General features: G+C 40.2%; 2 protein-coding genes across 12 annotated transcripts in view; both read right to left on the bottom strand.

Moving 5' to 3' along the window:
* evla (Enah/Vasp-like a) overlaps nt 1-15,822 on the bottom strand; it is a 79,436-nt gene extending 63,614 nt beyond the window's left edge. The window contains exons 1-2 of one of the 5 annotated variants that reach the window (XM_064337248.1): nt 15,382-15,822; nt 5,494-5,537 (exon numbers count right to left, since the gene is read on the bottom strand). Coding sequence is in view for 4 of the 5 variants with exons in the window: in XM_064337264.1 (XP_064193334.1) it covers nt 134-219 (86 nt within the window). In the remaining variant the exon portion in view is untranslated. Of the gene's footprint in view, nt 1-133; nt 742-5,493; nt 5,538-15,381 lie in introns of those variants that run through there. The other 4 variants (XM_064337240.1, XM_064337264.1, XM_064337221.1 and 1 more) reach the window with 4 other exon arrangements.
* A 1,105-nt stretch (nt 15,823-16,927) lies between these two features.
* Nucleotides 16,928-27,990, bottom strand: part of eml1 (EMAP like 1) — a 94,136-nt gene continuing 83,073 nt past the window's right edge. For all 7 annotated transcript variants that reach the window (XM_064337195.1, XM_064337149.1, XM_064337160.1 and 4 more), the window contains 12 exons: nt 27,701-27,835; nt 27,133-27,232; nt 26,617-26,771; nt 24,949-25,074; nt 24,490-24,621; nt 24,091-24,158; nt 23,434-23,522; nt 21,435-21,532; nt 19,495-19,582; nt 19,129-19,224; nt 18,893-19,023; nt 16,928-18,784 (listed from right to left, as the gene is read on the bottom strand). In XM_064337195.1, coding sequence (XP_064193265.1) covers nt 18,659-18,784; nt 18,893-19,023; nt 19,129-19,224; nt 19,495-19,582; nt 21,435-21,532; nt 23,434-23,522; nt 24,091-24,158; nt 24,490-24,621; nt 24,949-25,074; nt 26,617-26,771; nt 27,133-27,232; nt 27,701-27,835 — 1,344 coding nt within the window. In that variant the 3' untranslated portion in view covers nt 16,928-18,658. The remainder of the gene's footprint in view (nt 18,785-18,892; nt 19,024-19,128; nt 19,225-19,494; nt 19,583-21,434; nt 21,533-23,433; nt 23,523-24,090; nt 24,159-24,489; nt 24,622-24,948; nt 25,075-26,616; nt 26,772-27,132; nt 27,233-27,700; nt 27,836-27,990) is intronic.

The raw sequence follows: 27,990 nt of genomic DNA, 5'->3' as shown, positions 1-27,990 counted from the left end.
GTTAAGTAGCCTTCCTATGATCTACTGTCATTGCACTGCTGCTCTTGCGAAGACAAGGCTCAAGCTTTTTCCCACAACCTGTCTGCTAACTGAGTGCACCTTGGAGAGGTACCCTTCTTCAGAGATCACCTACCTGGTTTTGTAGTCATTAAGGGGGGATCCAGAATCACAATAAATCTGGGGAAAGTAAAAGCGGTGGGACTGCAGATTAATATCCATCTTCACAGCCTGTGCCAGCTCCGCTGTATCTGGCAGGAAAGCTCTCTGTATTTCTGTACGCTTCCTGCAGTACTACTGGGATAGGTACCAGGGAGGCCTCAGCATCCAGCCCAACTCTTCAGATTGGGCAGCATAGCAAGACGGCATTCCTCAGCAGCCCCTCCTGTTCCATCACCCCAGGCACACTAATCTATTTTACAAAACTCTTTATGTGGTTAGAACAAAAAGTAGAAAAGGAGGGAGAGTAAAAAAAACTAAAAAAGGAAGAAAAGTTCCAGATATTTTCCTTTTCTCATAGATACATCTGCTGTTCTGATGAAGAAGGGACAGCGAGAGAGAGAGAGAGAGAGAGAGACAGACAGAAAAGAGTACGGCAGTGGGATGAGGGATATGGAGATCAGTAAGGGTCCTGAGCATAGAGAGAGAGACGGAGATGAATCCTGATTCTCCGAGGCAGTGTTTTCTGACTGCTGCAGCCTTGCTCTCTACTCCAGGCAGATTACATAGCCCCGCCTGCTCGTCCCTGACAGCTCCCCCCACTTCCCTCCCAGCTGTGACACCCCCCCTCCCCTGTCATACCCTCGCTGCTCAGGCCAGCCCTCCCCCACACAGCTACAGCGTCTGATGGATCTCCTCTCATAAATCCAGGAGCTGCATGCCCAGATCGATTGCCCTCCCACCCTCCTCCTACAGCCGTGCTGAACGCACGTGAGCTGGTGAGGTCAGCCAGTAATCAGACCAACTGCTCTTCTCATTTCTCTGTCTGCCCAAGGTTAGCATTAACCAGAGCTCTCAATCACATAAACCCACTCAGATACGCTCATACACTGATATACACACACACCCTCTCTCTCTTCCTCTGTCTCGCTCTCTCTCTCTCACACACACACACAAATATACACACTCCACTTGTTTTTATCATCCTAATGAATGATAATGAGAGCTGTGATAGGATGCAGGAGAAATAGGCAGAGGTGGGGGTGGGTATTTCACCCATAGAGAGGTAAGACTGTATCAGCCGGATCCTTCTCATGCTCATGATGGCTGGAGGTGGAGTCTAAGCCTTCACAAACCTGCCTTGACTCTGCCCTCTGGGTGTGTCACTTATGATTACCATTACCATTTGATACCAACCCCAAGACGCAGAGCAATTGTGACGCTCACTACAAAAGTCGGTTTCCAGAGCTGTTGGGGAAAAAGGGGGATTTGCTGGGAGTCGCCAGTGGAGGAGGAGTGCTCAGCTGAAGCCTTGAGTGGAGGAGGGGCATTCTCTGAGGCTGCAGTGGAGGAGGGGGAAGTTGCCGAGGGTTGCCAGTGAATGCAATCAGCAGCTGTATGAGTGTGTCAGTAGTCCTACCTGATGCTTACACTGTTGGAATGTCAGGCAGACAATTTCCTCAGAACAATATTCCAAATCTACCTCTTGGAATGAAAAAATAGTTTCCAGTGCATACTATTATGTGGGTATGTACAGTATATCAGCCAGGAAAAATCTTTTGTAACCCACCCACAGTCTAAAAATGGTTAAAAAAAATAAATAAATGCACAGCATGGATATAAAAAGATGGCTGCATTCTTGAGCAAAACAATTCTGTGGACACATTGTGTTCACTTTCCAAGATTCAATGACTCGCAGTGTACACAACATAAAAATTCTGAAAAATATTCAAATATTCCAAATAAGGAATGGAAAAAAAGTGAATTCTCTACAGCTCATTATGAGGGGCAGCCACCATGTAGAGCATATATTATAGATAAAATAGCCCTGACGTCTGGGTAGGTAGTTGCAAATATGGTCTGCTGCAGTTAACATATTCCTCCAAGGGACACAAACATACCACAGAAGCAGCCCTACCCAAACATGCATATAAAAATTGGTAACTGACTGTGCCACTTTCACTGAGGTACAGACAATGCAAACCAACAGTTGTAAAGCAACTGACTGACTTGCCATCACTGGACACTGACACAACCGGGAATTCCCACTCTATGCCATATAGGGGTACAGTGTGAGGATTAAAGGTTCTGTGCTGCAGGCCTGAGCAAACACACCCACACAGAGGAAGGGGGGAGGGGGTTGGGGGGATGTACGGTCGCAGGTGCAGAGCTGTACTGGAGACTGGAGGGAGGGGGGAGAAGCAGCAGACACACGGAAACAGCCCCTCCCCCAGTCCCCCACCGTCTGCCCTTGCACAACACACAGCAGCTTCCTAATCCTTAAAGAGACAGGCTCCACTTCCGTGTGTCTGTGAGAATGCACATGAGGGATGTATATTTAAAATGATTAATTAAATGTACATTATTGTCAATGTTTAGTTTCAAAATTATTTCCATGAGCTGAGTTTTAAACAGTTTTAATCTTCTTTAATATTTGACCTGTGTGATAAACTAAGGACTATACAAGTCTTCTTTCAATCAATGATTTTGGAATTATCACAAGAAATACTATAAAACTAGATTTGAGAAGATGATATTTTGCCATATAATGTAATGGGTCTGGTACCTGTTCTGCTCACTAATGTGCTGTGGTGGGTGAACCTATTTCCCACAGCTCCATCCAGCTGTGTTTCAAGTTGTCTGTATTCTACTTACATTTCCCTCAATCCCACCCCTACAATCTTGGCCAATTTTAAATGCCTGCAGGCCTGGTCCACATCCATGTGAACCATATGAAATAGAGTAGTGCTTTGCCACTTGCTGCACAAGCACGTCCAGCACTTCTTTAAATTTAGCTGTTTTTTAACATCTGCCATCTCTGACACTTGTACATTTGAACTGGTTTCTGCTACTGGTGCAGGTACTAATGCAAAGGAAATTTGACCAGTGTCATGATCTGTCAAAAATGACCGGAGATAAACACCTTTTCTGAGGTGGCTTGCAGCTTTATTATTTATATGATCATTTTTCCCCTTGTTTCACCACAGAGTGTCACATTTGTCACATAGACACAAGATAGATATGGGCTGTACACCAATATAAATTGATTAATAGCACAACCAGGGGCTACTTGCATTCATATTTTATTTTATTGTTTTTATAAATTTTGTGCCTAACATTTAGCTGATGTGTCCAATTCCCACTATAATTTCGAGTAGCCAATTGCTCGTAACTGCAGCTGCATTCATGAGCTAACCCCACTGCCGATTTGGAAGAGTGGAGACATCCATGGTTCTCCACGCCACAGACTACAGCCAAGCTCGCATAGAGCGGAGTTGGAAGACTTTTCAAATGTGGCTTTAGCATGCAGTCCATGGGTGACCAGTGGGGGTTGCTAGATACTGTATGAACCCCTCACCAAGTGAACCCACTCATATACTCTGCATTGATTGTTGATTATGGAATTACCAGCCACAGTCAGCACTGGCATGGTTTTGATCTGAGACCATGGGGCTCGATCTTGCATCACTGCACAGTGTCTTAACTGAATGCGCCACCCAGCAGCCACCCTACTTGTATGGTTTAATAAGCAACTGTGTCAAATGGGCCTGTTGAAAGCAATACCAAATACAGATTGCATGCTCAGGAAGTTTTATTCACTTCTGTTTTATTGTGAAATGAATAAAATCTTTTATTCTTTTCAAATGTTTTCAGCTGCTTCCTACATCCTGTTTCCTAATATTTCCTGTGCATATGCACAAGAGAGAGAGGAGAAGAGTACGAGAGAGGGACAGAGGGAAGCAGCCTCACAAGCAGATCTCATTGCAGGCTGAGGTCAGAGGCAGTTGCACCTGTCTTTTCAAATGATGACCCATTCACCCTTCCCCCGACACAAGGACAAAACTGCAAATTAAAAGTACAATGGCAGGTCACACACAAACACATGCATGCACACACACTCACACATTCATGTACATACACACACACACACACACAATTTCCAGCTCCCAGTAATGTCACAACCCTTGAGAAAAGATATGACGTAAGGACACCCTGCCTCCCATTTGCTGCCCTCTGCTGTTAGCACAACGCTGTTTACATCTCATTACACCCCCATCGCTTTTGCACTGATTCAGACTGGTCATGACATGCTGTCATCACTGCATGGTTCAACAGCAAGTTCTGCACACCCCCTTTTTTAACTCAAGCCTGAAAATGACATAACCAAATAAAATCGTTACTACTCTTTAGTCCTTATGCCTACAGGTATAATCCTGGTCTCTTTGGAAAGGCAACCCGCAGAAGTCTTGTTTTCCAAGAGTCAGAATTACTCTAAATATTATTGGAGTAAAGTCATTACTATAATAGCTTGCCACTGGCTGTGTACTGGGCAGAAGTTATAATGTCCATGTTGAGATGTAGCTTAATGGCAGGCCCCATTGGCTATACTAAGGGGCTGCTTGGCCAGTACTGCTCAGAAACTTGTAGGGGGTATCATCTTGTTCCTGATGAGTCTATACAAACCAGAGATAATACCATTCATGTACACCAAACCCTCAGCGTGTATGCAATGGAAAAAAGAACAACAATAATAATTCCTCCAGGGAATTACTAAGTCAGCAATGGGCATTCTGTTGATGTTTCTCCGATTTAGCACATTTTTGGGAGAAAAAAATACTATAGAATTTGCTTGCTGGATCCTTGCCGTGATAAGAACACTAACTTTACTGGGATTCATGCCGTCTGCGTATTTCCCAAAAGCACTGAAGGTGAAGACCCCCAAGCTTTTCCACCTCCCCACATGGTGCGAAATAAGAACGCTTTGTTGCTAAAACATTGGCATTTATATGAGTTTTAAAACTTTCCAAAAGGTATATTGTGTGACCAGGTTGACAGAAAATATCACCGTAAAAAAAGTAATGCAAATAAACCCACTCTGGCCTGAATATTGGCCACTGCGACCTAAAGGGTTCAGTCACATTAAAACGCTAACACCGCAGACAAACTTTTCTGCAGTGCATGTGAGGGCCCAACACAGCACCGTTTTCTTTTATGTTCATTCTGCAACTGATGCAGCACTTTCACCTTCTGCTACTGCTTGCCATGAGAGGGATCACACATAACACGCTGTGCTGCTTCACACAATAAAGGAACCACAAGAAAGAAGAATCATAACAGCTCGTCTGAAACATGCAGCTGTCTCTGCAGCTGCAAAACAAGAAGGGGCGGAGCCTAAACAAAGACATAACAAGCAGCATGCAGATAGACATGTAGAGACAGCAGTGGGGCCTACTGTACCTGATGACTGAATGATCTCTAACAAACACAGGTCTTACAATGCGTAATACAGCACATTCACAGCACAAAAGACAAAAAGGCACCTGAAATAGAACTCACCTAATTTCATGAAAAGAATATATGGCTGCCACCCACAGTGGTGTCTGTGTAATAGTGAAAAACAAATCAAAAGAGGAAGTCCTTGAGTATATATGCGTTTGGAGGGTTTTTATAAAATAAAAAAATCATTGATAGGACCATCAAAACCTTTTTAAAAACTAAAAAATAAGCATTCTCATTGCTTTCACGCAAATTGTAAAACCGAAAACATTTTTTGGCATAACACTTTACATAAAATTCCAAATTCTAAGCTCAATTTTTTACATGAAATTGTCATGATGTCACAATTCAATGAAATGTGGTCACATGTTGGCATATCGTAAGTTCACCATTATGTAACTACTGTGATTTCAGGAATATAACTTAACTGTGTGTTGCCCTAGCGGAAAAGTGAGCTTGATCAGCATCCTCACTCCATTCAATCTTACAAGAAACAAAAAGACTATCAGTGTGCCATAGTGCAGTTCTCTGGTCAGAGCAGAAGCAATGCAACCCTCTGTACAGCCCTTTAAAGGATAAAGAGATTACTGACTGACTCTTAATATCATTTTGGGCCTCTACAACACTGCACAACATTATTTCTAGACTCTGCCCAGGAGGAATGGGCTGGAACTGACAACTCTTGCTGCAGTATGAGTGATGTCAGTTTCTGCCATGCACCACCAGTGTATGAGTGGTTTCAAGCCCATTCCGTCATCATGATCCTGTTCCTTTCACCTTTTCACTCTTTTTTAGCAGCATTTGAGTCAAAACAAAGCAACTCCTGTGGATACAGAGAAACCAGAACAGCAGACCTAAGCTTGGTGATGACAAACACTATCCTATTACTAGTGATTAACACAATGTATCTTCAACAATGATCTGCATTGAATCAACTTGAATATGTCTTGGAACGTGTAAGTGTGTGTGTGTGTGTGTGTGTGTGTGTGTGTGTGTGTGGGCGTTTGTGTGTCAAACTTTGACTCTCCAAAAATAGACTTCTTCTATCTGATGCAAAGATAGATCAATAAGCTTCTTTGCAACGGTAAGATCAGTGAACCAAAAAGCATTCACATCCCAGCAAAGGAGCTTCATGGGGTTTATCATTACATGCAAGAGGAGGAGGAAGTAAGCCAGCAGGAACACAGCCAAATAAGGCGATGACAGTTGGAGTGCACAGGAAGGGCTGTTAAAGCATGGCACCTCACTGAACAGGGGTTTCAATGCACTGGTTAGGGCCGATGTGGTGTGCGTGCATGCATGTGTGTGTGTGTTTATGTGGCACCTTCTGTTTTATTCTTGTCTAAATGTGATACTTTGGATATAAACTGTTTTTTACTATCTGACACACACGTAAAACCTTGGGAATCAAGTTATAAGCTATCCAAAGAGAGTATTGTATTGAGTCTGTGCTTACATGCATTCAGACATTAGATTGCACAAGGAAATGCATTTGAATACATGCATTTGAAGATGTCAATTTGAAAATGTGTATTTGTAGCACATTGACTGGCCTGCTCCTGCAGACTGTTATATAAAGCAATAAGCCTCTGACCCATATTCTTCCTCTCCGAAGCACTCGCAGAAAAACTAAACACTCAGCAAATTCACGTTCCTCATTTCAGCTATTTCAGCAGATAAATCACCAAAGCAACTGTTGAAATGGTTCAATGTATATAAACAGCTCAGGTCTGTGAAACATTGACATGGAGCTAGATGTGTAATCACTGTGACTTTGACTGGCTTTCAATACCCTACATACCATGACCATGAAGACTAGCAGTCGTTACGGCGACAGCTAATGGGGATCCAAAATAAACAATAAACAATAAACAATGACCTTAAAACATGGTGCACTATGAAAATAATATATTGGGATATAGCTCTTTGCAATGGAGCACTTGGCTTTGTAGATCAAAGGGATTCATTCAGTTTTCTACTGAAAGGCCAGTCCCTTTTCAAATACACAACTTAAGAGTTCCTTATATCCCTGAGAAAGACACCCCCTGGCATATTGAGTCAAGCATGTGCTTCATAGAGATTTAGAGAGCTCAAATATATATTCTTACCCCACAACTGCACCCTGTCAATGAAACTTGACTTTTTACTGTGGGATGAAATTATATACTGCCTATTTATAATTGCAACCCCTTCTTAGGTGATTACTGTATGCTGCTTATTTTCTTATTTTTGTGGGACAACAAGAGATGAATAAAGGAATGTAGTTGTCAAGGGGATATTGAAAACTATTTTCTGGAAGATGATGATGAAATTGATAACCTACTCTTTATACATAATTTTTTTTTTTAATTATGAATAAAGTGCATTAAATAAGAGCTTTCACAATTTTGTAATAAGCACATAATATCAGGATTTGCTGAATAGAGATTTTGTGTTATATCCAAGCAGACTCAGATGACCATTTACAGAATCCCTTGAATAAACCTGTAACCTTCCTCTGCTTTCTGATATATAAGCACAATTCAGGAAATCTTGCTGATGCATTTCTAAAACAAAATAGTTTGCTACATAATTGGCCAGCAGCTGAGGTGCAGGGATGTGATGACTCTTTATATTTAGACCCCTCAGCATGACAGGCTAAAATAGCAGCGTTAGTGTAGGCGGACAGCCAGAGGAGGCAGAACGCACGGCAATCCCCCTGTGATTCAACAATGATGTCACTCAGCCCACGCAACCTCTCATCAAAATATACACAGTCTAAGCAGATTAATGAGTCACGTTTTGGATTTGTCTGGCTCTGTTTATTCCCGAGCATGACTTTGATAATTCTGTAAGTTCCCCTTTGCGGGATCTAACAATTATATCATCACTTTAGTTGCTGTTTCATTCAGAATGTATTTCAACTGAGCGAGGGCTGATGCCATTTGAAAAGCAATACCTTATATATCTAAAATAAATAATGCATTTTTCAAACGCAGATTTGCAAGTGACAACTACTGTCCTACAAATGCACTTCAGAAATCAATTTTTTATTTGCTCGGTCTCACTCTTACATATACCACAGCATTTAAAAGACTATGCCACCACCATTTTTTGCACAATTGTGATTTTCTCCCAGGGACTGAAACCTGCAGCATCTGGGCTACTCTTTAGGCTCCATAACCACATGTGGTCTTCAGCGACAAAGACAAACACTTCCACAGGGGGTCACTCCTCACTTCATTTGCACCTAGAGCTGACCTTCCAAAGCTGTCCTGGAAAAGCAGATGACTATAGAAATGATAACACTTCATTTGCTACTAAAAATATTCCTGCTTATGCAGACGGTGTAGAAATAAAATGACTAAAGGCTCTGATTATACACACAGTGCAACAGTAGGCCAGGCAGCTGCCCAAGATTTGAGAATGTGACGTGCCGAAGATTTCAGCTGCGCTCCCACATGGTTGAAACACTGAAATCACCAAAGACTGGGCGGGGCAACATCAGACTCAGCCCAAAACATCCACATCTGCTACTGCAAACTGCCCTCCCACACACTGCCACAAATGACTTCTGCTTCTAACAACACCCTGTGTGGAGTTATATTTGTTACTGTAGGTCCAGATAAAGATAGAAAATATGCAAACGTGAAGGAAACAGAAAATAACAAATCTATTAGAATCGAACTGACAGAGTGTGTCCTTGTGGGCCTAAATAATACAGATATTTGCAGAAATGAAATTAATACTGTATAAAGCAGTTTTAAAATAGGAAATATATAGCCCCTTTCCCTTAACCCCTAGGACTCTAAAAGTTTTTTTGGCCATTTTTCACTATCTTAATTTTTTTTTTTACGGTTTTTTACATGGTAATTAATAATCCACATATCAGCAGTTTTAATTCTCATATTCACAGTATTCATACGAAACTCAACAGTAATGATAGTTATATCGCTGTATGACACCATCCCCTGTGTAATACTAATATCTGTGGTAATAATATTAATACTAGCTGTATTAATACCAGCAGAGGAGGCAGGAAAGCTGTCCTTAGGTTTCCATCGCTGTTCAGCAGTAAAAGCTGCATGACTCACAGTGCACCCAAATAGCATAGATCATGTGCTTCCTGAATGACTAGACTGGAGGGGATAGGAGAGACATGTTGCTGTATGTCTCTTAACAGCAAATTCAGTCACCTGGCTGAATACAAAAACTAGTCAACAGTAATGTACACAATTTCTTCCAACCAATGAGAGTAGGTTCACTGTCTGTGACTTTCAGCTGATTCTGTCAAGCCTGTGCACACTGACTGTCCATATCGTCCACTGGAATTGGAATGGAATGTTCATGTAAAAGCACCATGTGTGAGCACTGAAGCACAGAGGACACTTTCACTGTTGGCACATGGTAAACAAAGGGTTAACTTGTTCATACCAATCTGCCTGAAGGCTCTCTTTGGATTTTTTATTTTTATTTTTTTGAATGGAAAGAAGAAAGTGTAGTAGAGCAATTTTTTTTTAGAAGTAAATGAACCGTGTGCTGAGTAAGGTGCTCTACAGTACAACTCTGCTCCAAGGGAAAGCCTACTTTATCAATATAAAAGTATATTTGCGTAGCTGTATTCAGCATGACCTTCATACTGTCTATGGAGCTTGTCCAGTAATGCCACAGACACTGTTGTAAATGCTGTATATCCAGGGAGCCTATTACCATGAGCAACCAGCAACCTAAAGCACACCCAGTCCCTATATAATTACACCCCTCTGTCACAATATAAACCACAACCACTCATCAGCCCCTATATACTACACACACTCAGTTTCTATATAGACCACAATGCAAAAATGCAGGGGCTTTAGCATCATGGTATCCCATGAAACCTCCCTTGTACCCTCTAATCACATGTGCTGGTGCATGTCACATGAGAAGACCAACATTGCACAAAATGACAGACTACTCAAAATTATTTTCCATCAAGTCCCATATGAGCAGCAAACCCCTTCACTTTCCATTCCTCCACATAAATGATAAGCCACACAGAAAACAATCTGTTGTGAAAGTCAGCGTGCTACTAGGCATGCATTGTATAATAAAGACAATGAAAAAGCCATTATTAACTGGCACATGTGTGTGTGCACAGAGACTAGTAATATTGCTTTCAAATACATTAACACAGTATCACATTTCAGACAGTTTCTACATTATTTACTAATTGTCAATGCAATGCACTGGTGCTAAACGTATTGTGGACCCATATGAATGAACACCCCTGAACACCCCTACTTGGTTTGTGTTGACTGATTCAAAGCTAGTATAAGACAGGTACACTCTGAAGGCATAAGGTCATCCCTGCTGAATCCTCCTGTGTCCTCTGTGGTTGCCATGAAGACAAGGAAATAGTACTGTGCAATTTACAGCATGCACCCTTTCAATAGTGGATAGTATATATGATACACTTATGACACTTGTAATTGTTCAGCAGCTTCCAATTATGTGTAAAGTAGTATAAGCTAGGAATGCATAAAGTGAACCTAGAGAAGTTACACAGAAATGTCTGAAACAGATCTCCATACCAAACCATTCATTTTCAATAACACAAAAAATATCAAATATTAAATAATGCCTTTCATTGTAGAATAAAAATGTCTATCTTAAAACCAAACTACAACTCCCATAAGGGCACTTCAGTTCATTTCAACCAGTGAGACCTGTGGTTTTTACCACACTTTGTACTTTTTCTGCTGATTTGTAAATACATAAATTAATACATACAGTGTGCTCCATAATGTTTGGGACAAAGACATTTCACATGTGGTTAAAGTGCAGATACTTTTATTAAAGGGTAGTTTTATACATTTTGGGTTCACCATGAAGAAATTACAGCACTTTTTATACACAAACCCCCCAATTCAGGGCACCATAATGTTTGGGACAGACAGCTTCACAGGTGTTTTTGATTAGTCAGGTGTGTTCAATTGCATGCTTAGTGCAGGTATAAGAGAGCTGTGAGTATCTAGTCTTGATTCTAGGCTTTTGATTCTGTTATTGGCATTTGTCAACATGAACACCAGAGTTGTGTCATTGAAAGTCAAGGAAGCCATTATGAGGCTGAAAAATAAAGAAAGAAAAACAGTCAGAGACATAGGCCAAACCTTAGGCTTACCAAAATTAACTGTTTGGAACATCTTTACAAAGAAGCCGAGCAATGGCAGGCTCAGTAATCTCAAAGAGCCTGGTAAGCGAAGGAAGCCCTCTACAGTTGATGAACAAATAATTCTCACCATAGAGAATAAAAACACCCAAACACCTGTCTGACAGATAAGAAGCACTCTTCATGAGGTAGGCGTGGTTGTGTCAGTGACTACTGTCCACAGAAGACTTCACAAACAGAAATACAGAGGCTATACTGCAAGGAGCAAACCACTAGTTAGCCATAAAAACAGGATGGCTAGGTTACAGTTTCCTAAAAAGTACCTAAAAGAGCCTACAGAATTCTGGAGAAAGATGAGACCAAGATTTACTTGTAGAAGAGTGAGGGTGAGCACAAATAAACTCCCCAAGATCGAAAGCAACCCCCTCATCCATGAAACATGATGGTGCGGGTTGTATGATTTGGGTATGTATGGCTGCCACAGATACTGGCTTCCTTGTCTTTATTGATGATGTAACGGCTGATAGAAGCAGGAGAATGTATTCAGAATTTTACAGAAGCATCTTATCTGCCCAAGTTCAGCCAAGTGCCTCCAAACTCAGTGGATGGCAATTCATCCTACAGCAAGACAATAATCGTAAGCATACTGCTACAGCAACAAAGGAGTTTTTTCAAACCTAAAAACTGGAAAATTCTTGACTAACCAAGTCATTCACCTGATCTGAATACAACTGAACATGTGTTTCACATTCTAAAGAGAAAGCTTAAGGAAGCTAGCCCCCGAAACAAGCAGGAGCTGAAGATGGCTGTAGTGCAGGCCTGGCAGAGCATCACCAGAGAAGATACTCAGCACCTGGTGAAGTATGTGGGTCAGAGACTTCAAGAAGTCATAGATTTGGGCTGTACTGGGGCAGTAATTATTAAATATTTATTTATTTCATTTCTTATTTATTTATTTCATTATCAATTTATTAATTTTTGTCACATTTAGCTTTCCATAGATATGTGCTCAGCATTGTGCTAAGAGATTGAATCAGTTCATAGAAGGATATCATTACTTTATTTGCTTAATTCTACTACTTTTTTTAAAGATTGAGCTCATACTTTGATTTTCATCATGTTGTGATTGTTCAACAGTAAAATGGTTTTAAACCTTCAAAACTAAATTTTAAATGATTAAAGTCAATAATTTAGATAGATGAAACAAACATATAGACAAGAGTGAATGATTACATAGGTACAGTATGTGTACCACAGTGTGTCACAATGTTTTTGCATTATTTTTCAATGTGATATCAATGTTTCATCTTAAACTAACAAAAGGGGCACATTTAAATGATTTACATTGGACAAAGAATTTCTGGAGAGGTTTTGGATAGGTTTTTTGACCCATAGATATCTAATACCCCTATACCAATTAAAAGATTTTCCACTTTAAAATGGTGCAAAAGTGAGTTTCATGTGTCAAAAGATTTGTAATGAAATATAACACTGTGTTATGATTTACAGCAATGCACAATTTAGACATTTTGGAGACACTAAGGGACACTGGGGTACACTGCATACTTTTTGCTTCGTAGATAGTTGCTTTAGTAGTCCTGCATATCACCCTCGGAGTCCACACAGTTGTGATCAAGGAATTTATGATCATGAACATGTATAGTTTTAGACATTTTATATTAGTGATCTCTCAGTATTTCAGTTCAAACTGAGAACAACTTCATTTTTGCATTTTTGCCAAGACGTAATCAAGTATTGTAATGTAAATTGTACAAGTGTCTTGTTTCATTTAAGCCATTCTGCAAGTCTCTGTGATGCTCACATCTGGAGCTATAAAGCCTTAAATATAACATCCCCTAAATGGATAATTATTGGCCAGATTTGGCATCTGCATGGAGGGGCTAAATATACAAATCAAAAATATTATATTTATAAATATATTAAAATAAAATTATATTCACACAGACATAAAGTCAATATTTTATTAGTTGTGCACACATTTCCCAGGATCTGCAGCAGAACAAGCAGTGCCATCAGGGTGGGATGCTTTTGAAGCTTTGAATCTCCAGCTTACTCTACATGACAAAAACACATAAACAGTATTTGTTCTCAAGCCATTTTCAAAACTGTGGAATGGTCCTGCTGTGAAGCCAGCATCAGTCCCCTGTATGGAGGTGGCACACAGTAGTTTCTACAGTCAGTTGCCACACTGCCAGAGACACTTAGTTTCACCTGGCTAAGTATGGGCTCACATGGCCGGGGGACATCTCTTACCAGTGAGGTCAAGGCTGGCAGACTTACACTGCCTGCCGTGGAACAGAGAGCAGCAGAGCTTTCCACTGAAAGACCACATATAGCCATTTCTCACTGAAGGAAATCTGTTCAAATAGAACAGGCATTTGGGAAAAAAATAAGACAGAAGATGTAAGAAGTTTACTTTCCTTAAGTGGACAGAGCACTGCACTTGTGTACAGAATACAACGACGTGCTGAACAGTATTTGACACACTAGGTTCAGATGTGGTCAAAAGAACACAACATGTTTACTGGATTGTATCCTATTGCAAGTGTATTTCAGTACCCTGAGGTCATGTTTGTCCAGGATGAAGCAGTAGATAGTTGGCAAGCCAAAACCAAAGCGCTTTGATTTTTATAGTTGTCCATTTAAGCTTGACTGGACCCTGGACACTGTTTCTAAATCAAGGGTGTCAAATTCAAGTGCTGGAGGACTGCAAATTATGGGATATTTTGTGGTTTTATTTCAGTTAGCAACACATAAAATTAATTCTCTATAGTACATACACAATGGGTGTCTGTTGAAGAAGTATCATAGATTAGTTTCATTTTTGTGCTGTGAGCACATTTCCGCTCCAGTTTTCACAGTGTGCCACCCATCCGGAAGATCTTAGGTATGTCACTGTCGTGACAGTAGGCAATATGAGGCTTGGATTTGGAGAGACAGGGATTGTCTATGCACATGAGTTCTCTTCTTTGCCAAGTGACCTTCAGTATTTTGCACACCAATGCTGCACACCAACTATGCAATGATGCACATGCGCCTGTTGATGTGTATCTCGATATCCCACTGGCATTTAGCGTGACTCATTCACTAGGTGCCATCCTTAAAAATATAATAATAATAATAATAATAATAATAATAATTATTATTATTATTATTATTATTATACGGTAGGCCTAATGAATCAGTTAATAACATGCAGGTACTACAGCCACACGGCGATTCATTAGACAGCTTTCTGACGTTCTCTCATGTTCTGTACTGTTTTTTATTACAATGTTATGCACGGCTTACCGACACATGTGTAGCCTCGTTTCCATGACGACATTCTCCCTATTCCTTTCGGCCACGCTCAGTTTTACTGAATGATCATTCTGCAGCACTTTCATCAGAAATAGAGGTATACGTAAAATTGATATACCAGCAAATATGAATGCATTAAGAAACTTGCACTATTTGCATTTTTATTTTTAAATAGTGAAAATCTATTTCATGTTATCATAAAGAAATACTGCCCCACCTTGAGAAATATAGAAACACCATGCCGGCTTACTCAGCTCTCCATTGCGTTTTTCTAAGGGCTCTAAACAATCACTGGGCAAATTCAGTTTCTATTCATCGAAACGGCAGGTAATTAAATCCCACCAAATGCACCGACCTTCGGTCATCGAACAACATGTTTGATAAAATTTGATTGTAAGTGAATTGACATGTGCCGCTTGTAAAATCCCAAATTCTATCTCACATTGATTAATTACCGTGACCGTGCCTAAGCAAACGCATGCTTCTCTGTTGCTTACCTCATTTTCCTTTCCTTTTGGAATGAAACGATGAAACACTTGCTAGCCTTTCCGCTCAAGCTTTTCGGGGCAGGTTTGAGCGCACTGTCAATGTTGTAATATTGATAAATATATGAATAATACACTAATGCTGTGTGTTATATTGTGACAGTCAGGGAATTCACTATCAGTCGCTTGCTGATGCTGAAACACTACACAAGAAATCCACTGTTTTCCCGTTGATATGTAGCCAGTTTGCATTCCATTCGCTCTCGCGATTTGCTTGTCTCCTCAATTCCATGCTTGAGCGATGCTGGCTGTTGTCTGTTTGAAATGACGGGGCATTGTGGGTGACAGCTGCTCCAGAGTTGCCATCTTTCCTTCTTCTCCGTAGTGTTTGGAAGAGAGAGGAAGAGCTTAATATGAATCCACGCAAAACGACTGCCGCTCTGCTGCCCACTGGCGACGGATAATGTACGCCGGCAGTTGCAGGGAAAACCCCTCTTAAGAAAAAATGAGCTTATGACATCACTCCCCTACTCTTTCTTTTTGATTCTTTTGTAAATGAGAGGTGATATGATTGTTTTAATGAATTATGAACCAAATAGTGTCATATCCCATCTACCAGGTTTCCACAACCATATGAACACACGATAGCCCACAGTTGCCCCAAGTTTTTTTTTCTTCGTTTGTGAAATTCCTTCTATGACACTGTCATACGTACCAGTATCACAATATGCTAAATGTCAGTAATGATTGTCGGCCGAAGGTGATATTTTAAGTAAATTGGAGATACATTTTGCCAAATCCTTATGTCACAGCAGTATATACAAAACAGACTAAAAGCAAAATGTCCAAATCCAAGAGAATCTGAGATGATACATCCCAAGAGACAGGCAGCCTTCCAGTTTCCCACAATGCCTTGCAACCTCTGGAAAAGCACTCTGCTTTTCATAAATATAGTGGCCTATTTCCAGTAGTTAAGGCTCCTAACTAGCATATATCTTGATTAAGAAAACATGCTGTAAGCATCAGATAGCTACTTTAGAAAGTCCTGTAAAATGCCACCTTTTAGGTCTGAGCATATTAGATCAGATTTCAATTTGGTATCTCATACTTGAAACTTAATTCCAGAGCATCGAGAATAAGGATAGTTCGTGTATGAATATTGGTTCAGGAAGGACAGGATTGGTTCATGACCACATCTTCATTGATCATTACCATCCAAATCACGACTTTCTTGTCAGATGCTTGGAATCATTAATCTCAAACATCTGGAGAATAAGATAGTAGTCCTGTCCTTGAATTCATTAGGTTCAGTGAAGACAGAAATGTGGATTAGACCAACCTTGCTTCATAGTGGGATCATGATATCCCATTGCAAAACACTGTATACTATCTTTGACAGATATTCAATGCATAAAAACATCAAAACCAGTGATGGTCAGTTGCCCTTAGTGTGCGTGCGCATGCATGTATGCGTGTCTTTGTGTTTGCAAATTATTTCCATTTTCTAATGTACAAAGTTTATAAAGTGACACATTTCTGCACCATAAGCACACACAGGTTAAATGAATTAAATCCATATTTATTTTCAAACAGAGATGAGCTGTGATTAGAGTCATAACTACCATTTTAACCATGTAATTACTCTACATACATTCCTCATCGTAAACAGTACATTGCAATCATTTATCTACTTTCCCCATCTTTTCTTTCTATTTCCTGACAGATAAAACTGCAAGGATTCCTGTTTCATTGATAACTCTCCAAAGCAGATCCTCCTCCTGTCCATATAGCTTAGAGCACTACCAGAAGTCCTGCAACTCACTAGCCATGGTATCATGGGTATAGTCATATCTGCCAGCTAATATGCAGTCATAATCGAAGTTTAGATATGCAAAATGTGGTCATAACCAAACTGTTTTTTTGTTTTGTTTTCAGAAACAAAACAATTAAAGGTAATTCGTTATTTTAGATGACAAACAGTTTTATGTTTGGCATCCCCTGCAGCTTGTTACAGAACATTCTGTAATTTCCTAGTTGGGGGTAAAGTGAGAAACATATTGATTGAGTTGTGTGATACTTAATTAGCAGAGTTAATGAAAAGGCTGGATATAAATAATGTAACCAGTTGTGATAAGAAAGCCATTCTGTGGTTTAGCAATGGAGTGACAAATGTGGTTGCCCTGTGTTTGTAACACGTCATTGCTGTCATGGTTTTAAACGGTGACAGTGCAAATTAAGACATTAAAATGTCTGTATTTATAGTGGTAGTTCTCACTAGTATAACTATGTTATAATACAGTTTGGCAGATCACAACCTCCTGTTTAGATATGTGTTTTACAATATTTGTCTGTTTATGATTATGTAACACCAAATTAGTAACCTCATATCAAAGACTTAAGAGCATAATGTATGTGAAAATGCAAAGAGTACAACAGCTTAACTCTTTGTAAAGTGAGTTCACACTGCTTTGGGTGTAAATGTTTCCCTCTCTTGGTAGCCACAGTTATTGGTTGTGAAGAAGTGTTTTTAAGTAAGTACAAGACAATCTCAAAAAGTAAAAAGGCATTCTCATGCAGAAGGTGCATGCACTAGTTTCAAATCTTGCTGCTATTACACACACTCACACACATGCGCGCACACACAATGTGAGCACTGTGTTTGATCTTTGGGAATTGAAAAAGAGAAAATGAGTAAGAGAAATGTGACTGAAAAGTTGACTTGCTTGTGAAACAGTGCAGTTCCTTACGAAGCCAAAAGGTAATGGCAGCAAAAATAAACAACTGAGGTTGATCAGCAATGCTGATCTCAGCATTTAAACCAGTAACACAGAAAAAAACAGGTATTTACAGTCTGTGAAAGGCATTAGTGCTATGGCTAGACAAGAAAGGGCCAGCTGTCATTATGGACTCAACTGGCATAAATACTTAAGTATAGTTTGCGCATTATATTTTGGTGAAATACATGCAAATTAGGCTGTATAAAGTACTGTTTGTGTTTTGAATGTGGAATGGTGTCTGTTGGACAGTACTGCTGTTGCCATGATTTGGAGCTGTGGGAGTTTCAAATGCCAGCGCTGGATTCCTGAGCTGTGAAATATAGGTAATATGCTGAATAACATGGTACTCAGGGACTGCCAGGGGATTCCATCACATCAACCTGCTGCTGTCAGGTTGTTTCTTTCAGCTCCATGTGCCTTCCATATGGGCTTTCTGGGCCAGCCACCCCCCCCCCCCCCACCCACTCCTTTTCTGGAGAGTACTCCCTCAATGCCTCCCCCTGGTGGCTGTCCTATGCAACTCGCCATTGCATGATGCTCATGTCTTTCCCGCCGGTGGAGATCAGGTAACTGTCATCAAATAGGAAGTTCACGTTGGTTACATGGCTGCTGTGTCCACCATATACGTGACTCGGAGCCTAAAGGGACAAAGAATGAAACATATTCAGCAGCCATCTCTTTGTCTTTCATGGCCTTCACTCCTGTCACCACACCCTGCCCACCCCCAAACCAAGGCAGGTATTTACCCGAAACTGCGAACATGGGTACGCAAACAGATGGACTTTTCCAAAGTCATCGCCGGTGACAAGAAGCCTCTTCTCATTGGATCTGCACACAGCATTGATGTCAGTTCCATCAGAGCCCTCTGGCCACAGCCCTGAGAGAGAGATGAGCACAGGTGAACACACGCATCACGCATCACGTGTTGGTGTGTGAGGTGGTGTGTAGCGGGGGCTAAGTTGGCCCCATCAGGCATGCTCACCAAAGACGTGGAAGCCCAAGGTGCAGGTGCAGGTCTCCCACACAATGTCCCGGGTCGTCTCCACGCTCACCACCTGTTTACAAACTGATGGGATCCCTGTGGGGGAGGGGCCCGATCAGCGTCACACTACAGCATTTATCTTACTGTATCAACGCTACTACGTAGTGCATTAGCTTGGAACATGCCCTCATCCAGGCAAGGTACTCTCATTCACGCAACTGTTACTTACAAGTACAACAAGAATCTTATCTAACACCTGAGACTGCAACTTTTGGTCCATCGCTCTAAAGACCCCTGATAGTCTGAGGCACATCATTCCTACTGATTCATGCAATGGCCCTTATGTGTCTCACAAAGCATACTCACAATAGAGGATCTCATAGTCTCCTGAGTTTGACATGAGATATTGCGAGTCCACAGACCAGTCCATGTGGGTAATGAAGCTGGAATGACCCTGGGAGATGATAATGAGACCGTAATGAGACCATTTACAAAATATCACATTGGTAAACAGGAAAAAGTGTACAACCTTATGGGACATTCTGTATTTCAACAGATAGTAATGTGGTTCTTCAATTTGTGTGTTGGGACCCATAAACAGTGAGCTCCATAATGTTTGGGACAAAGGCAAAAAATGTTTTCTTGATTTGGCTCTATACTCCTCAATTTCAATTTATTGTTGTAAACCAACAATTCACATATGGTTTAAGTGTACATTCTCAGTTTTTATTGAAGGGTATTTTTATACATTGGTTTCACCATGTAGAAATTACAGCACTTTCTACACACAGACCCCCCCATTTCAGGGAACCATAATGTTTTCAACAAATGGCTTCACAGGCGTTCCTAATTAGTCAGGTGTGTTCAATTGCTTCCTTAGTCCAGGTATAAGAGAACTGTGAGTATCTAGTCTAGATTCTAGGTCTTTGGAGCCTGTTATTGACATTTGTAAACAAGAGGACCAGAGAAAGTCCAATGAAAGTCATGAAAGCCATTATGAGGTCAAGAGATAAGAAACAAAGTCAGAGACAGAGGCTTTAACCTTAGGCTTACCAACCTTAGGCTTACCAAAATCAACCGTCTGGAATGTCATTAAGAAGAAAGAGAACACTGGTGAGCTCAGTAATCACAAAGGGCCTGGTAGGCCAAGGCTGACCTCTACAGTTGATGACCAAAGAATTCTCACTATGATGAAGAAAAAACCCCAAACACCTGCCCAACAGATCATAAGCACTCTTCATGAGGTAGGCGTTGATGTGTCAGTGACTACTGTCCACAGAAGACTTCACAAACAGAATTACAGAGCCTACACTGCAAGATGCAAACCACTAGATAACCACAAAAATACGATAGCCAGGTTGCAGTTTGCTAAGAAGTACTGAAAAGAGCCCGCAGAGTTCTGGAGAAAGGTCTTGTGGACAGATGACAGCCAAAGCACCCCTCACATCCATGAAATATGTTGGTGGGGGTGATATGGGGGTGATAAGCAGTCACTGAGTGCAAAGGATATGTAACAAAATACTACAGATGACTAACTTCATTTGCATAACATTAATATGCCCCAAACATTGTGGTGCCCTGAAATGAAAGGGACATGCTGTATAAAATATGATGTAATTTCTATAAGGTGAAGCCAAAGTGCACTTAAACGACATGTAAATTGTTTGATTACAAATCTAAAAGTGTGGAGTACAGAGCCAAATCAAGAAAAAATATGTATTTGTCCCAGACATTATGGAGCTCACTGTATATCATGCTCTATTTTAATAAAGGGTGGGTCACAGAAAATCTAATTTTTTTCTTTAGGTGGATCATGGTTCAGAAAGGTTGGAAGGCTATAATATAAGTTGCAGACAGTTTCTATGTACATTACAGAGTTTTTATGGCCATTTGAGGGGTATGTTTTCTTAGCTATTGGGGATAAAATGGCCTGGCAATTGTAAATGCCACAAATAATCCTCTAAATTAGATCCATCATCTAGTTTTAAAATTATAACAAGACAAAAAATTATTTAGAGATTTGGGCAGGTTTGTAAAACTGGAGATTTTTATGATATTTCGACCAACCTGTTATTCCAACTGACTCATTCATTTTAATTTATTTTCTATCTATGCTGATTGCTTACAGAACTTTATAGAATTGTAATAGATGATGTTGTGTTATCAGTGATACATCAGTTCTGACCATTTCCAATTCGTAATTTTGCAATGAAGCATTGTCTTTTTGTGGCTAAATCAACATTTAATTGTCATAGTTATGGAGGAAACTGCTACAGTAATATTACATTTAGAAGAAGGACACTCACTGAGCACTTTCCCACTCGACTGTACTTCCTGCCATTTTCACCCACTGCATAGATGTAGATGTAGTTGTCATGGGATCCAATAGCCAGGAAACTGCCATCTGAAAGCAGACAACATAAGAACAAGTAGACTATCAATTTATGAATAGGCTAAAATATGACAAATAACATTTCAACAGGATTAATCATGAAATCCTTCCAATGGTTGTGATCTTGATGTCTTATTTGGACTGAAGGTATCTGTTTTCACAAAAGGCTCAACGATGTTTCTCAATGCAAAGGAACAGAAGCAATGGGAAACAGTGGCACTATTTGGAACCTTGAAATACAATGTACAGCCAGGTAGGTCTTGCAAATAGACAATCCTATTTTCACGTTCAAATTTAATTCTATTTTCAAGTTCAAAGTTAGTTTTTATGTATTTTCATTTTCATTTGCATTAGCTCTCAGGTTTTAAAAAAGCTTTCACATCTATCTGGGAAAATGAATATATAGGACAAACATACTCAAGTCCAGAAAAAAAAACCCTCCAAACAAACAGGACATAAATATCTCAGTTTTTTACCAGTTTAATACATGTGTTTGTAGCAAGGGAGTAACTTTAGTTTTAAGACGGAGGGGTTGAAATGCATAGACCAGGGGCTCCCTAACTTTTTTCTGATACAACACTCAATGGGGGTCACAAATTTACGTGACCCCAACACTTCACCCACACACACACCTCGTGCCTAACAACACTATTTACCCATGACTATACTGGTGATATACCACAACCTCTAATTCCTCATTACTTTATTCATTACTCAGATAGTTCATAAATCTTAGTTTAGTTAAAAATAAAAAGAGCGATAGAGAGAGAGAGATGAAAAGTACAGTATGAGGATGTGGAAATATATTTCATAATTAATTATATGCCATTGCATTGCCAATGAATATTAGGTTAGAAAATACAACATTTTCCTGATTTAACGCGACTTCCGGTATAAACCACGCCCACTTCTGGTATTCTATCTGAATACAGATACAGATACAGACAATTTTGTTGGTTGAACTGATACAGATACAGATACAGATAATGACGTCTCTGCACACCCCTATTTGGTACAATATGTTGTACATTGCGAGGTCTGAGTGTTTGATGAGCACCTGTTGTCACTGATTTTACTGTAACGAGGAAGGAGTGCTGGGCATCAACACTTTTGACATGAACAGATAGTAATGTGGCTGTCAAACAACTGATAGCAAGAACTGACAAAGACTAGAATCTCAATCCCAGCACATTCCAGAATCAGTTTACATAGTCACACTTTTGTTCCTCCCACTGTGTGGCAATAGGCTACTGTTCAAATGTATAGAAACCCTGTTAAGTTGGTAGTTACCACCTAAAAATGCAAAAAATCATGGAAAGCACTACAAACGGAGTAAATTGCGTAATCTTTATTATTTGAAATAATTTTTATCATTATCATACTATATTTTTTGTGGCTTATTTTGCCTGTTTTGTTTATGTAATATTGTATGGTTCAAACCCCCTAACTAACCACCCACCCCCACCCCCACCTGCCCTATAAATATTACGCCCTTGGTTTGTAGGAATGAGTTTGGGCATTTCAAATATGCAATAATTACATTATCTTTTATTTTATGACCATAAAAAACTCATTTCACCAATTAAGGCCTTTCCATGGCACCCACCAGATCTGAGGTTATTATATGAAGAACAAGGGAGGCTGTAGGACCCCTACTTTAGGGGGTATAGAGTTACATGCAACCATTTTACACCGGCATAGAGCCTAGCCATGTAATTATAGCTAATACCATCAGGCTTGGAATGCATGTTGACCGATAAGCACTTAAGATTATGACAGTTGCTTTTTATAATGACATCAATATATTAAATAATATAAATTAGAATCCTTCACTTTACCTACTTTTGACATCAGTAAAGACAATAATTATTGTGTGTTGGAGCAGTGTAGTTCTGGAGAGCCACAAGACTGACCTGGTGCAAAGCGGATGACAGACAGCTGCTCATTCCCATCTGTGTGAACAGTGACCAAGTCCTTGGATTCAGTGTCTAGAACAAGCCATCTGTGTGAGCAAGTGAGAGGAGAATTTTCCATTAATGACATACAGACACTGACAACCAACACGCATACACTTCCATGGCAAACTGATTATGAGGTAATAATGTAAATGATCGTGAGTTAGACAAGCACATATGCAATTTCATTAATTTGATTTAAGAAATATATACATTATTTGATAGATTTATTTCCCATCATGGATAAGCCTGAGGCAGTTACTATTATTTAGTACCAATTAAAGTGAATGTCTTCATAAAATGATTTAAAATTAATTAAAAATATTCAATTAGTCAATTAGTCTTTCAGAACAGGTATTTGGTGTTAAACACACAGGTAAAAATAAAAAGGAAACAATTTAGAGGGCTTGTCTAGATCGGTTTCCTGTGTTGCACTCAGTAGCCAACAGATGGCAGCCTTGTAACAGAAATGGCCACACAGTGAATCGTGCGATAGACAGGATGGTAGTATATAAAAGGGTGGATGTAGAGTGGGTGAGGAGCTGTAGGGCAGAAAGGGTGATATGTAGATGGGTGAGGTTGAGAAGGTGACAGTAAGAGCATAGCTGTCCTGACCTGCCTGTCTGTGTTCCTATGGCAACCACAGTTCCTGAGGGGTGGAATCCTGCAGACTGGGCAGCATCCTGTCCACAAGGGGAACAGACATGAGCAAAGTGAAAAACCGCAGGATCACTCCACCAGTAAACACCCTCATTAAAAATATCACCCAAATGAAAATCATTCAAAAACATCACACTATTAACAGGCATCTCCCCAATTTTAACTGCCTCCTTAAAAATCATTCTACAAGCGAACATCACCTCCAAGTAAAACCAGGCTATCACCCCACTAACAAGCATCATCCCATTAAAAATAGCACCCCACTAATATCACCCCTGTTCAAAATGCATCACGCCACTAAGAAATATCCATCCAGTTTAAAAAGATAACCCATGCTAACAATCGACCCTGTACCTCCATGGTTTTGGTCCAGATGGGCTGATGTGTGCAGGAGTCCCACAGGTTCACATACTTGTCATGGCCACAGGTAAGAAATTGGGGCTTCCAGGGGTGTACTGCCAGCCCCCAAAGCTCATCAGTGTGCCCCTGGGAGAGAATGGGGAGAATACTGTGACCATATCTCAGCACCCAGATATCTACCTTCTGTAGCATTACAGTGACCCACCATGTTTCCATGTAAGCAGCATCAGCATAACTACACATCTCCTCATGCAGTGAGTGACTCTGACTGATTACCAGTATATGGTATATAATACTTTCATACTACTAACTGTACATAATAAAGTACACAAGTACAAGGCCAACATTTCTTAATGTTTATCCATTCATATTTAGCTGGAATAGATAATTAATCTTAAGTATGGTCTATGAGTCTGAGAGAGGTACACACCCACCTGTCCCCACTTGTCTCACCTGTGTGATGGGGGTGAACTCGCCAGATAAAGTGCCCTGTAGAATATAATTGCGGGTGGTGCCAATGAGCACACTGTTGCCCTTGCCCTCTGCTACTGTGCGGACCGGGCCATACAGCTCTGGTATCTGAGAGGGACAGGGAGCACATGGACGAATCAAACATAAGACTGCATTTCCCAGGTCCCCACTCAATCTATTGTGCTCTGACTTCAGATGACTGCACTTTAGATCAAACTGCACTTATTCAACATCACTGATCAATCAATTGTGCTCTCAATCTAGATCACAGATCAATACAAATATGTTCTCTTACTTCAAATAGCTGCTATAAATCTGCACTTACTCCAGACCACCAGTAAATTAGTTTGCTATCACTCTAGAACCCTTATCAATCCACTGTGCTCTCAGTTTAGAAAAATCCCTGATCAATACATAAACATCAAAAGTCAATTATGAATTCACAGCTGACACCAAAATATAGTCTTCACACACCTGTGTTTCTCTGTGCTGTTCTTTCATACTGTAAAATTCAACATCTGCTTTGGCAAAACTGCCAAAAAACAAGGAGTGTGGTCATTTCACAGTGTTGTGGAAATTACACACAACTCTATTAGTAACTCACAAACCATTTTGGCTTCCTACCACTGGTCAAAAGAGAGGCGTAAACCTTAAGACAAAAAGGTCAGCTAGATAGCTATCAGTAGTGGGAAGCATGTCTTTATTGTTGCTAACTTTATAATACATTATCAGCATTTAGCAGGCGCTCTTATCCAGAGCAACGTATAGTGCAAATACAGGTGCAGCGATCATGCATTGCAGTGCAGTAACTCCATAGAAGGGGAACGTATGGTCCCAAGCATAGTAGCAAGTTATCACACGCTCGGTGGTACCCCTGTGAGAGACATAATAGCTGTACACAGGGAGACAAAGGGATGTAATTCCAGTAAATAAACAAAAATCCATTCAAAAATGTATCTATTTGAGTATGTCAGGTTATGAATTTGTTAGAATGAAGAAGACATGTTATAAACCCATGGGGGTACCTTTTCTTAAATGCACAATAAATAAATAAATAAATATACTTGTAAGCGTTCAAATTTCTGTGGAACAGCTAATTATCCTGTCTGACAGAAGGCTCAGACACAGGAATATAATGAATTCTACTACATTCAGCAGGGCAATTATGTAGAAGCAACTACAAGATCTTCAATTGACTAGCCCCAAGCTCATTAACACAATTAGCTTAGTTACACATAAACAGCATTCCCCACCTCTTACAAAGCATCCTTTGTGGCATATTCAATCAGAAGATAATATGACCTCGACATTTCAGTGGGCTGTCTTTCTGGATAGTGATTAACAGTGATTGGTGATTAACAATAATGTAATGTTGTGACAGTTAATTACAGTTAGGGTTAGGGTTTATTAGTTTACTAATTTAATTAATTGCTCTACAGAGCAGAATAAAAATGTGAGATTTTGTTGAGTAAAGCATATAGAAATTAAGATTGCTATAAAACTGAGTAAGTAACCAGCCTGAGCCACACAAATATATTTTAAAAAATCTTTGGCCCAAAGGGTAGCCAAAATTCCATAACCTTCACACTGCCACATACTGAACTTATTCTCTTTGATGTACAGTACATGTAATTTTAGCTTATGTCTCACCTCTACCACCTGGAGCTTCAGGTAGTTTCCATCCCAGGAGATGACTTTGCGGTCTTTGCCCCCTCCAGACACCAGTGTGCCACAGCGTAGCATGCACAGGGCAAAGATACCCCCCTCATGTGCCCCCTGGATAGCATGGCTGATACGATTGGTGCCTATGTGGGGTGGTGGGACAAAGAGAACATTCTTGGAGGGGATTTGGAAGTGATCTTCAGGAGTTATGACTGAGTAGTGGGGTGGAGGGGACTGGTTCGGATAGGCAACTGCTCACTTCATGTGAGGGACACATCAGCTATGAAAACAACTACAGCACTGCCAGCCAGCACAGAAGAGTACAGGGGAATGCATTGCAGTTGGTTATATTCTGTTCTCTGTAAACTGAAAATAACTTTAGCTTTGAAAGTGCAGGTTGTTCCAAGGTTTCAAACCCAGTGATTCACAGATTTCTCAGAACTTCTTTCTTACATCTCAGGCTTGATGTCTATGATGCCACAGAACCACTCTTTTCTTTGTTACCTTTGCCCCACACCAGAATATTTCCACTGGAATCTCCTGTAATGCTGTCTCCATTTTCTGAAAAAGTCACACACAAGACAAACTTGGGCTTCTCTTGTTTCTGCAAGAAAAATAAATAATGTTTGGTTTATTTTGCAGAATAGGAATGAGTCAAATCAGCATTGAACACAGAACAGCATGCAGGCAGGTACTCTGCTGGAAAACTGCAGCCTTCAGTAATACTCTCCTGATGCGCCTGCTCAGACACACCAGCCCCTCATATGTAATTTGCATCACTACAATAGAGAAACATCGCAACCATAGAGAGTCATCTGTACCATAGAGTATGATATACTAACGTTAGTAATGTATAGTGTCACCATTACTGTATAGTAAGGTCTGTTAGGTAGAATCATTATCATAGAGGCATCATTACTATTGATTAACATCAGTATCATGCAGTAACATTATCATCCATAGGATACAATCATGACATAAATTTAAAAAAATTCATAGAGTAATATCACTACCCTATATCACTGGCAATTGTATGCTAATTGCATCATGGACTGCCATTTTGGGACTATACCTCAAAAAGGCCTTGCTTCTTGATAAGGGAACCCCCCTCAAGTGTCCAGAAATAGAGGTGGGACTTCCCACAAGTGACAATAATGTTGGTGTCGGTTGGGTGGAAGTCCGCTGCGAAGACAGCTTCATTGGAGCACTGAGGAGTAGACAGAAAAAAGGAGACCCTCATTTTACCTACACACTGCAAACAAGAAGGCTATATTTTATATACACATAGTAAATAATGGGACTTTTTAAGTACATGAAGGCCCCCTTGTTTGCAGTTTATATGTAAAAGAAGGTGCTGCTCTG

The sequence above is a fragment of the Anguilla rostrata genome, chromosome 1, assembly GCF_018555375.3.
Source record: "Anguilla rostrata isolate EN2019 chromosome 1, ASM1855537v3, whole genome shotgun sequence".
Classification (NCBI taxonomy): Eukaryota; Metazoa; Chordata; class Actinopteri; order Anguilliformes; family Anguillidae; genus Anguilla; species Anguilla rostrata.
The sequence above is the reverse complement of the archived record's forward strand: the minus strand, read 5'-3'. Positions and strand labels throughout refer to the sequence as shown.